This window comes from Arachis ipaensis, chromosome B5, assembly GCF_059453495.1.
Source record: "Arachis ipaensis isolate K30076 ecotype BB chromosome B5, ASM5945349v1, whole genome shotgun sequence".
Taxonomy (NCBI): Eukaryota; Viridiplantae; Streptophyta; class Magnoliopsida; order Fabales; family Fabaceae; genus Arachis; species Arachis ipaensis.
In genome coordinates this window covers 21933673-21945053 of record NC_142440.1, presented here as the reverse complement: position 1 = coordinate 21945053, position 11381 = coordinate 21933673, and the positions used below count along the sequence as shown (strand labels likewise).

At 34.2% G+C, this 11381-nt stretch overlaps 2 protein-coding genes and 1 non-coding gene across 5 annotated transcripts; 1 reads left to right on the top strand and 2 right to left on the bottom strand.

The window, feature by feature from the left end:
* The first annotated feature begins 231 nt into the window (after nucleotides 1-231).
* Nucleotides 232-3391, top strand: APK (APS kinase). 2 transcript variants are annotated; one of them, XM_016346895.3, is made up of 7 exons: nucleotides 232-989; nucleotides 1124-1267; nucleotides 2004-2153; nucleotides 2262-2380; nucleotides 2449-2533; nucleotides 2635-2681; nucleotides 2985-3391. In XM_016346895.3, the coding sequence occupies exons 1-7, from the start codon at nucleotides 764-766 to the stop codon at nucleotides 3078-3080; spliced, it is 867 nt and encodes a 288-aa protein (XP_016202381.1). In that variant the 5' UTR covers nucleotides 232-763; the 3' UTR covers nucleotides 3081-3391. The 2 variants fall into 2 exon arrangements, with proteins under 2 accessions (XP_016202381.1, XP_016202383.1); XM_016346897.3 differs by having other exon boundaries at nucleotides 254-989; nucleotides 2624-2681.
* Nucleotides 3392-3799: 408 nt separating this feature from the next.
* TRNAP-UGG (transfer RNA proline (anticodon UGG)) lies at nucleotides 3800-3871 on the bottom strand. Its single transcript has one exon. It is a non-coding gene; the product is annotated as a tRNA-Pro (tRNA).
* Nucleotides 3872-4426: 555 nt separating this feature from the next.
* MEE13 (myosin heavy chain-like protein) lies at nucleotides 4427-10876 on the bottom strand. Of its 2 annotated transcripts, none has more exons than XM_016346893.3 (17): nucleotides 10426-10876; nucleotides 10055-10148; nucleotides 9839-9947; nucleotides 9721-9759; nucleotides 9266-9349; nucleotides 9103-9164; nucleotides 8598-8700; nucleotides 7941-8081; nucleotides 7624-7692; nucleotides 7479-7535; nucleotides 7103-7363; nucleotides 6726-6806; nucleotides 6482-6592; nucleotides 6087-6157; nucleotides 5401-5622; nucleotides 5132-5225; nucleotides 4427-4964 (listed from the first exon to the last, which is right to left on the bottom strand). In XM_016346893.3, the coding sequence occupies exons 1-17, from the start codon at nucleotides 10481-10483 to the stop codon at nucleotides 4659-4661; spliced, it is 1962 nt and encodes a 653-aa protein (XP_016202379.1). In that variant the 5' UTR covers nucleotides 10484-10876; the 3' UTR covers nucleotides 4427-4658. The 2 variants fall into 2 exon arrangements, with proteins under 2 accessions (XP_016202379.1, XP_016202380.1); XM_016346894.3 differs by having other exon boundaries at nucleotides 9839-9942; nucleotides 10426-10856.
* Between the last annotated feature and the right edge of the window lie 505 nt (nucleotides 10877-11381).

Sequence of the window (11381 nt, the reverse complement as noted above, 5' to 3'; positions counted from 1 at the left end):
ATCCGACCCTGATATTTTTTTTTGGGACTAATTAGTCAACATGCTAAAAAAACCAACATTGCCTTTTTTTTTTGCATAGGAGCCTCGTTGTTCTTTCGAGGTAATTGTTAGGGACCGGATTAGATTTTTTTTTGTTCAAGAGCCTCATTCTCTTTCGAGGTAATTGTGAGGGACTATTTTGAATTTTTCTCAAAAATTAAATTTCCGTATCACGTCGAGTTCGTGTAAGTCACCATAGTTAGTTTGTGATCCTGTTTAAACCCAAATAAAAAAAAAGGAAAAGAAAAAGAAAAAAAAGACACGTGCTTGAGGCCTGCGGGCAGGAGTGATAATGTGTGATCGTCGTCGCGGCTACATAAAGCCAACGTATGTAGTTTGCGTCTTTGTGAGGGTGTTTGGTTTTGTTGCAGCAATGGCATGATTATGAATGAGCAGCGACCACCAAATTTGATTCCCAAAAACCTACGAAAGACAGAAGATGTCGCTTTCCCACCGCATCTATTCATTCCATCAATCCCCACCACCCATATGAATGTGAATGACCCCCTTCAATCCATTCCTGCTACTATTCTCTTCTTTTCTATTACTCCATTACCGTTGTTAATTACTAACTTATATTTCCTCATTCGTCTTTTCCCTTCTCCTTAATTATATTATTAATTCATTATCATTACTTTGAGGGATGCTCTTCTTTTTTCTTCTCTAATTAAATAACAAGAGAAGAATCATCTCATTGTGGGGGGAGTTTTGATTCAAAGCGGAAATGACTGGCACTGGAACAGCAACTGTGGGGGCAGAAAGCGTTTTCCCTCTTCTTCGGCTTCAAACGACGTCGCATATTCCCAAGCTAGGGTTCTTAAAGCTCAACCGCTCTCTCATCAGCCTCAGATCCCTCCAAATCAAAGCCTCCGACAGCTCCAATCAGCTGCGCCTCAATGGCGCTCACGACCTCACTCTCTCCAACTCCAATGGCAATGCCACCGGATCCGGTAACCTTCCGTTCCCTTCATTCTCTCTCTCTCTCTCTCTCTCTCTCTCTCTCTCTCTCTCTCATTATGACTTGCTGGTTGAGCAAGTTTCAGTTTAGTTGGCTATGTAGTTTCCTGACGCGGTTCTCAATCAGGGACAACGAACCTGAAGCATTTATCTACAATTGGAAACTCTACAAATATTCAATGGCACAGCTGTTCCGTCCAAAAAGATGATAGGCACAGGTTACTCCATCAAAAAGGATGTGTCATATGGATCACTGGTCTTAGTGGCTCTGGTTAGTGGCTCTCTTCCTCTTCATTTTTCTCACTTTTCTTTCGTTTTTTTTTTCCCTTTTTTTTTACAAATTATATAAACATACAACATAACTCATAAATCTAGAAAAAGTATAAGTTGGTTTGGTAAAGTTTCTTTCAAGAGGGTTTTCACAAGTACCTCATTTTGCTTTTCGTAAATAAAAAAGTTAATGTGTTTATTTTTGCAGTTTTTAAAAGTTAAGATGTTTTTGAAAGCATTAAGAGAGGTTTTTAAAATTAACTTGTATTTATCAAAATTAAAAGGTTTAATATAATTTTATATATTAATTAATATTTAAATTTAATTATTATATTAATATTTATTATATTATTTTTAAATTTTAAAAATTATTTTCCTAAACGGATTTGTTGTTGTTTGTACTTATTAAAAATTAATTTTAATTTAATTTATCAAATACGGATTTGTTGTTGTTTGTACTTATTAAAAATTAATTTTAATTTAATTTATCAAATACAAATGTTTCGGCCTTTTAAAAAGTTAATTTTTAAAAGTTAATTTTTATAAGGCACTTTTGAAAAGTAAAAATCTTACCAAATTAAACCTTAGTATTTAGTGTTTATAAATTAGGGTGTAGGATTAAGGGTTTATGATTTAGAAGTCAAGATAAATACAATAAATTTTAAAAAGTTGGCTAATGTTAGTCGAAAAAAGTTAGTTACCTAGCATTATTCATTTTGTAATTACACAATTTACAGGGAAAAGCACCATAGCTTGTGCTTTGAGTCGAATCTTGCATCAGAGGGGCAAGTTGACTTATGTTCTTGATGGGGACAACATTCGGCATGGCTTGAACAAAGACCTTGGATTTAAAGCTCAAGACCGTGCAGAGAATATCAGGAGAATTGGTGAGTTTTGTTGTACGGAATCACTTGAATGCTATTTGATTGTCATGCAAGTTTTGAAAGCTCTACTTAAAATAAATATCAACAACACAACTTGATTTTTCCATCCAGGTGAGGTAGCAAAGCTATTTGCAGATGCTGGAGTTATTTGCATTGCAAGCTTGATTTCTCCGTATAGAAGAGATCGAGATGCCTGCCGATCAATGTTGCCAAATGGAGATTTTATTGAGGTAATTCATTATTGTGACTGCTCTTTTTCCTAGATTACTTACTTAACTGAGATTTCACATTATTACAGGTTTTCATGGATGTGCCATTACATGTTTGCGAAGCAAGAGACCCCAAGGGCCTTTACAAGCTTGCGCGTGCTGGCAAGATCAAAGGTAGTCTTGCACAGCCTTTTTTATTCCATTCTTCACTTTTGCTTCTTTCTTTACATGTCGTCCATATATTATTATGACTATGACTACTAGAGTGTCTCCAGGCTTTACAGGGATTGACGATCCTTACGAGACACCGATTCATTCTGAGGTATGTGTCCTGAACTTTAATAGAATATTGTTGATTGACTTGTTGGGATGTATGTAGATTGACATTCCTATCACAAGTGGTCCAGTTTAGAAATTTTGTTGCATTTTTTAGGTGAGTAGCCCTTAGCATGCCTTTATTGCTAAAGAAACTTGTGCTAGTTATGCATTTCAAGCCTGCACCTTTTATTTCACCGTTTATATTCCTGAATTTGACTGGTTTCTTCCTTCAAGCTTGTATCTTCTGTTATCACAAAGAATAATATTGGAAAAATATATTTAGCTTTCTCTCTTTTGAAATGATCAGATAGTGCTGAAACATGGAGAGCCATGCGCTTCCCCTGTTGAGATGGCAGAAAAAATAGTCGTATACTTGGAGAACAAAGGGTACCTACATGCATAATATGGCGGTGCTCCTATCTTCATTCTTCAGCCACCGAAATTTTGACTATATACTTTCTTTAGTTTCTTAAACACCAGCTCCTGCAGCGTTGAAGTGATCAATTACCTAATGCTACCATCTACTTTGTCTCCTCTCTCTCAAGAGTTTAAGCCTGTAGTTTATTATTGTAAATATAGTATGAAATTTGATGGATTTATACTTTCTAATTTCTATACCTACAAGCCTACAACCCCTTTTGTAAATATCTTTTTTTTTTTTTTCTGTAACGGTGTTATGATATGTATTCCTAAATAGCTATACGGTTCTTTGCCTGTTCTGTTGTACGTATGATAATTGAAATTTCTGTTGGTTAATCTGAAGTTAAGACATTAGACTCAACGGTATCTTTACTTTGTTCTTGGACATGCTAAGTATGAATTAATTCTAATTGTTATCAGGTACGTGAACTTAATAGAAGTGCCAAATATGAGAAACTTCTTTCGTCTAAAGTGCACACATGGAACCATGCGGTGGTTGGTGGCTGGTGATTTAATAATATAATATCTAAACACTATAAAGGCGAAAAGTGACATGGAAAAATATTAAAATGAAACCAGGCTGTTAAAGTGCGCCTTTCTTGCTTGATATTCGGTGATCACTGATGACTGATGAGTTACATGGTTCCGAAGATCTAATCGACGAAAGGTCCGTTTAAAATTAGTAAGTGCGATAAAAATAAAGGGGCATTCCGAGAATCGAACTCGGGACCTCTCGCACCCAAAGCGAGAATCATACCACTAGACCAAATGCCCGCGCTATAAGAACTTTCATGTTTAATATTATATACCTATATAAATCATTTGATAAGAGAATTATAACAATTAAAATAATTAATATTTACTTTGTATTTTCTAAGATTTTTTTTGGGTAATATTCTTAATTAATGTCTTTAAAACAGTTGTAAGAAAAACCTTTTAACATAAACTAGTATTAAATAAACAAATATTATTCAACCAAACTCCCATTCAAATATCCTAAAAAGATAACAAAAAATAGAATACACACTGATCTATTTTTTCCTTTCCTTCATCTGTATTCTCTTCCCCATAGATTTATACAAAAGAAATTATGTATTTTAATTCAATTTCCGAATATAAGCACTTTACAAGCCGGCAACTATTTCAATATCTTTCGAAAATTACAGAATAAATGTGTAAATTACTCTTTCTCGATGGTAATTTTTATCCTTCGTTTGCTTCGTTTTCAGTTTCAACTGGAGCGGGATATCTTGATTCTTCACAAAATGCTCTCTTTTAATCGTCATCCTTGAGGACCAGAGACAAAATGTCTGGTTGCAGAAAATTATATAACACGAAGATAATTGAACTAATACTGTAATAGATTACACACTGAATTAATCAAATGGCAACAAGAAATGCAGATTAAAGCACTCGAGATATTTCAACAAATTGGGTAATAGGTACAAACATTCTATTACACATATCACCCTGGTCAGATGGAATCCCCAATTTGCAGCTTTATACAAACCAAGACGTCAGTAATAGTAGAAAACACGGAAGGCATCATACTACTTCAATTTCAACTATCAACAGCCATGTTATGTTGGTTTGCGCGATCTCTCAATATCTGAGCAGCAAATATCAAAAGTTCTACCATCTCAAGCCCCGCCGCAGAAACAGTATCTATCTTCTCATCACTGCATTCCTGATGCGGCGTGCCACTGCCCCCATTATCTCCCGTGTAACCAGCATCTCCTTCCCCTGACCAACTGATGGGTAAGGAGCTCCCAAGTGCAGTCTTTACAAGTTTTGCTTCATTGATAATTTCATTGAGGACTTCGGAGATATTAGAAACTACATCTTCACAGGCAACAGATTCCTTGGTCTAGTTTGCCATATCAAGCAAGCAACCCATATTAATATGTTTCAGATGTTGAGTTTCAAAACTAAGCATGACAAAATTGATACGTCAAGAGGGGAAACCTCCCTTTTATGCTTTGATTCTTTCAAATATAGAAGTTTTAGCACTTACGGAACGAAATATTTTTATACCTTGAAAAGAGAGAGACGAAGCCTATGAATTGATGAAGTTAAACACTCCAAGCTTTCCATGCTTTCCTTAAATGTAGCAATTTCAATCTTCATTCTGATGGACAAGACATGTTACCATATAAATAGACAGAAGTCTGAAAACAATCACTATTTGTCATAGTGGTAGCTTCATGCAAGTCAATTAGATTAGAGATATGCTTAAATTACCCTCCAAAATCATCTATTGATGCAATAAATTCAGATTAACTGACTACCAATAAAACACTTACCTTGCAAAATCCATACTGGTGGATCTCTTATTAAGGAATTTTCCTTCATTATTTGGATTACTGTTGACTTCATTGCCGCTCTTATCAAGTGGGCCAATCCATCGACTTAGATATGTTTTCTTCAGTAAGTTTTTTAAACTTCCATCTCTTTCATGAGTAATAAGCTTGCTTTCTCCAATGCTAACCATGGCTTTTCCGTGTTTAGTCTCCTGATCCAGTTTCCTAGACAAGAATTACAGCATATTTTGATAATCATGCAATATTTAAGGAAGAGAAACATCTCACTTATTTCATAAAACAGAGAGGTTCAGACTCAGTTTTCTGATGGTACATGTTCGCATTATTTTGTCCCCAGAAAACTAGCAAACTATTTTCCAGAATGCTTTTCAATTTTCACATGTTATTCAGTTGTGGCAATCAAATCAAAATCTAGAAAATATAATTGTTCAGAAAACAGTTGAAAACAACACTCTGAAACAGCTTAATGCAGGTTTATCCTTCAAAATACACAACACTATTATAAAGATACCGCTGTTTTCAATGAATGCTTTTCGGTTGATTAACAAAGATAAAGATGCTTCCAGGGGAAAAATTTCACTACAGAATAACAAAAATAAACAGCAGCCACTAATAATATAAAAATGAAAAAATATGATTCCATAACCATCATATGAAAGCAATCATACTCTATCAGTAACTGATGCTCCTGCTTTAGTTGTGCAAATTCCACAAGAGCTTTCACCTTTTCATTGGTAACCTGAATTAAAAAAATAAAATAAAATAAAATAAAAACCTTACAGATTAGAAAATCATATCTGGAAACAATAGATAAAAGCAAGGATCCCTGCACATGTAGCTCTTCAAATTATGAATCATTAATTCACAATTCGGAGGCACATGCATTATTGAAGAAAAAAAGTTACAAGATAATAATAGAGAACAAAAAAAACGAAAATAAGGTATTAAACAAATATCGAGCTGTCTCAAAACCTCAAGTCCTTTTCTAAACTCTGCTAGCATCAAAATCTACTAGCACCTAAATGTTCCAAGTGTTCGAAGCAGAGAGGTGACTTATAATAACCTGCACCAAATTTCTCTGAAGTTCTTCAATCTTCTGTTGAAGGGCTGCATTCATATTTCTCTCCAATAGATGTCTTTCCTCCTGTTGTGATAAGAGCAATAATGCAGCAACCTGAATATAGCATAGTGAATATTAGAATGCTAAATTACCATATATCAAAAGCACATATACTTTTGTCAGCGAAAAAGCTATTAAAAACTAAATAAATGGAGAATAAAAGTATATGATCAGATGGTGTAAAGACCTTTTCTTGTAAAGCAACTGCTAGAGCATCAAATCTATCACCTTTTCCACCAGCTTCCAGTTCCACCAAGCTAGGATCACTCTGCAATAGAGTGATCAATTATATTAATGAATACCAAGGATTACACTTCATATCAGTCAACATAAATCAATTGAATAAAGTGAGGCTCCACTCTAGACCAGGTTAATACATTTACGTTGGGTCCCAGTGTTACCATAACATTGGATAACTTTCTATAGGGAAGACCATTTTTGTTGTTATACCATCGGGAGTAACTCTATCAAACAGCTTAACTTTAAGGGTAAGTTTGCTATCGGCAAAAATGATAAGTCCCTTTGAGAAAGGAATACAATAGTCTCAGCATTGCAGATTCAAACCTTAGATGATGATACTGGTTTAGTTTGAGGGCTTATATGCACATCTCGACATTCATGATCTTCTAGTTGTCCATCTCTTTGGGGGATCAAATATGGCACAGTACTCTGATCAAAACTCCTGACTCTTTCATCAATCACATTGATTATGGATTTAATACTTGATTCCCCATCATTCAGTAAATTCATAATATGCTCCTTATACTGAGAGTGATGATGCTTTAGGTCTGCTATGCCATTATCAACCACTTTGTCCATCGAATTCTGCAAATTACTCGTTGGAATGCAAAATAACCAAACAGGTAAGGAAAGAAAAAAAAAGAAGCCAAAATAGAATAGATTAAACGATTAATTCCCTTTGAGTTTTAAAAGTACTCACTTGTTTCTTTTCCAGTATAGTTACTCTCTTCTTCAAATGATTTTCAATTTCCAAGCCCTAAAGCATCCAAAACAGGAAAAGAATAACTGGCTATTGAAAAATAGGGTTAACATAGCAAACATGACAAAAGTAAGCTAGATCATACCACCCTTAGTTTATTTTGAAGACGATCTACAGAATTCCTCAATGTCTCCAGCTGTTCTTCTAATGCACTCTGTCTGAGAAAGAGTTATTAACACCATGTATAGAATATTGGATCTCATTAAAAAAATACAAGTCCATTTTGTTAGGTTAAGCATCCCAAACATGCAATAAAAATCATCTGTCACTAACAGAAGCTAAGTCTAGAGTTATAGCATGTCATATATTGTTACTTCCATATTGGACACCATATGAATGACCAGCATAAGCTAGGAAACAGAATTTTCAAGGGAATAGAATACCAGGGCTCCAAAATCTTACAATGTATTTAGAGGTGGAAGCATCATTAAAACTCCACAATGCATCAGGATCATGCAAAAGGCATGCACATTTATCATCCCAACTTGTATCTTCAAATTCTTCCAGAGAACCTTGTCTGATCTGAACAAACTTATTAACTACCTGTAAGGGCAAAACAAGTATAAAGAAAAAGTCAATAAAAATGGAGCCTGCCATAGACAATCAACATGGAGTACAAAAAATCACTAGCCAGCTGAATGCATAAGAATTAAAGCATATAAATGCAATCACACAGCAAACAAAGATATTAATTATTAAGTATTTCCTTTTTTTGTGTGTGCGTTTGTTTGGGGGGGGGAGAGAGGGAGTAAATCTTTTCAAGTAACCTTGACACTCTGTAACCAGCATCCTCCAAAATATGCTTTATGCCAATAAAGATATAGCACAGCTAACCAGTGAGAATATTTCACTCGTGTATTCTTAAATCAGTTAGATGCTGAAACAAATCATTTTTTTTATTTCTTGCATAATAAAGCAATAGAGAAGAAATGTGCAGAACAGCCCAGCTTTTCAACTATTACGTGCTGAATCTTGAAAATATCAGGAAACCTATAAAATTATCATAACAGGAAATTAAACAAAGATATAGAGAAGGAAAAAGGGGAGAGGAAATATTACCATCTTGAAATTTACACTCAGCTCAATCTGCTTTGATAGATCAATCTGCAGAGCATCATTAAACTCTTTCAGTTTAACACAATCGGAGGTGAGCTCCTCTATCCTGTATAAAAGAAGATTGCATGAAGTTATGAAAAAAGTATATATATTTGGGGTAAGCCAAGTCCTACATATATAAAAACATAACCACAGGGAGCAGTGGTATAGGCAATCATATAATGAGCAACAAGTTTCACGTTTCCAATATTGCTTCAAAAGTTACCATAACAACACATTTCATTCTTGACCTCTATCAATTACTCCCATAAACCATGATAGGCTAAAGAATTGAAGATATCCACCAACAGATAGTTCAATACCCAGTAAAAGATAATGCTCTACACCAAGTTCTCCTTTATCTTTCTTTTTTTTGGTTTTGACTTTTGAATTTGATATTAGCTACATGTTTAATCACCATCAGCTTCCCGTTCTCATTAAATTTAAAGGGATCAAAGATTCAAAATACCTTTGATGAATGCCATTTATTTGTTGTGACATTATCTCCTCCTTTTCCTTGGCCTTTTCAGCCTGTTATTAGCACATTGAATGTTTAGAATATCCATAACCACCATAGTGCAAAGAACATAGAAGAGTGAAGCTGATACTTTTTCTAATGAAAATTGCCATACCTCAATAATTGCTTGATCCCTTTCAGCAAAAGCAGCAGCTACACAACCCTGGAAAAATTTAACCTGCTTCTCTGCTTCCATATTCTGGAGATATAATCAGTGAACCATGTTACTGCTCATGTACATTGTAGGTCAAAATATGTACAAAATCGATAAAGTTGACAACACAAAAGCATTTAATTCTTTCGATAAACTCTAGCACTTGTGCGGCAATTTATAAATTGGATTAAGAACTCTTTCCATTGTGTGCTTGCCATAAGTCATCGTAAAATTAGACATTCAAGTATAACCATTTTATATGAACAAATGGAAAACCATTACACCAATGTCTGTATGTGACCAAAAACTTTCATCAAGTTGCCGAAGCAGGAAAACAGATCCGTAATGCAATATCTGTTTAGAAAGAATAATAAGAAGAGTATGCAAGTAAAGGGATGGAGAGAAAGAATAGGAACCTTGGAAACCTCGGCATTGTGTAGATCTGCCAGTTGACTCTGAATACAGTAAAGTAAGTAAGTAAACAAGATAGAAAGAATTATTTAAGCGACAGAAACAAAAGGTTCAATAACCCACTTTAATTCTATAAGCCTCTGAAAGCTCCTCTTGCAGATTTAGATTGTCTCGTGTACAAGCAGCCACCTTCTTTTTCAAACTCTCAATCTCCTGCTCCAATCCAGCTGTCCTAATTGGGCATGAATTTCAATATAATGGGTAATCGTTGATTACCTTAACATAATAGATACTTATTGTACATAGCTTTCGTAATGGACAAGGAAAATGAATGGATACCTTTGGAAATGCATTCGAGTAGCCACAGCAAGGTACCCAGGCCCAGCTTGCTGCATGCATAACTGTTCAATATCTTTGCGTAATTCATCACGCTCTGCAAAAACATATACTCGTTAAGCACATCTTATAACTTTAACAAAGAGCCATCCATAAAAAGAATTTCTGAATTGTTATTTACTATATGCTTGGTATGAAACAAAGGAGGCTTGTTTCGGGGTTGCAATCAGTGAGGAATTAGGGGCATGATATGGTGTGGTTATAAGAACAACCCGTTCCTATGATTTTTTGAAAATTCGGAATGAATAGTACAATAGCTAATCAAAGTTAAGTCCAATAGCACAGAGAAAATAAAAGAAAGTTGACGTACATACCCTGTTCCAGTTGTTGGATCCGAGCCAACAAGGACTCGTCCGTTGCACTCTCAGCCATTCCGAAAGAATAAACGATGAATCACTATTAAACCAAATTGCAAGAGACGAGGGAGGAAGAGCAGCAAAAAGTTAAACCCCGAAAAACAAATCGAAACAACCAAATTGCTAATCCATCCATGAAACTCTGCATACGCGGTAGAGAACTGACGATTTGTTTGGCAGCCAGGAAACGAAAGAAGAAACCGAATCGAACTGGACACTCGCTGCCCCCTCTCTCACAAGTCACAACACCCACCAATTTTATGGAATTAGGATTCTTTTTTCCTTTTTTGGTGTCTATGTGGAATTAGGAATTTAGGATCAGAACTCTGATTTTCACAGGAGATACTTACGTTACGCTACGATTTTATTTTGGTTCAGCGATCTTAATTGTTTGTAAACGGGTAGCGTCAGATGTTTAACTAGATGGTTTGTTATATTTTTGCCATATTTTTATTAGAGGTAAAATTTTCTTTCTCTAACATTATTATTAGTTAAGAATTATTATAGAATTTGATATATTTAATTAAAATATTATTTAATTATTTATAATTATTAATTTTTTATAAAAAATAATTGTATATAAATATTTATTTTTTATTAAGGTAAATTTTAGTATGTAAATGGTTATAAATTTATAATAGTTACAATAATTATATAAATATTATTAAAATTAAAGTTAAAAAATATTATTAAATAATAAAAAAACGCTATAACATAATAGCATAGACATAATAGTACTAGTGAATGACCCATGCGATGCACGAAAAATATTTAGTACAGTTAAAAAATACATTAAATCATATAGAAAATATTCAGTACACAAATTAAAAAATATATTATGTATACACATAATATAATATCAACTATTAATCAAATTAAATTAACATACACAAATTTTTTTATTGAATGAAAAA

Coding starts and splice junctions, on each gene's coding strand:
- APK (XM_016346895.3), top strand. CDS start 764: ATGACTGGCACTGGAACAGCAACTGTGGGGGCAGAAAGCGTTTTCCCT. Junction 1,268..2,003: donor CACTGGTCTTAGTGGCTCTG/GTTAGTGGCTCT, acceptor CACAATTTACAG/GGAAAAGCACCATAGCTTGT. Junction 2,154..2,261: donor AGAGAATATCAGGAGAATTG/GTGAGTTTTGTT, acceptor TTTTCCATCCAG/GTGAGGTAGCAAAGCTATTT.
- MEE13 (XM_016346893.3), bottom strand. CDS start 10,483: ATGGCTGAGAGTGCAACGGACGAGTCCTTGTTGGCTCGGATCCAACAA. Junction 8,082..8,597: donor TGAGTGTAAATTTCAAGATG/GTAATATTTCCT, acceptor TTGCCCTTACAG/GTAGTTAATAAGTTTGTTCA. Junction 5,623..6,086: donor GAGCATCAGTTACTGATAGA/GTATGATTGCTT, acceptor ATTCTTGTCTAG/GAAACTGGATCAGGAGACTA.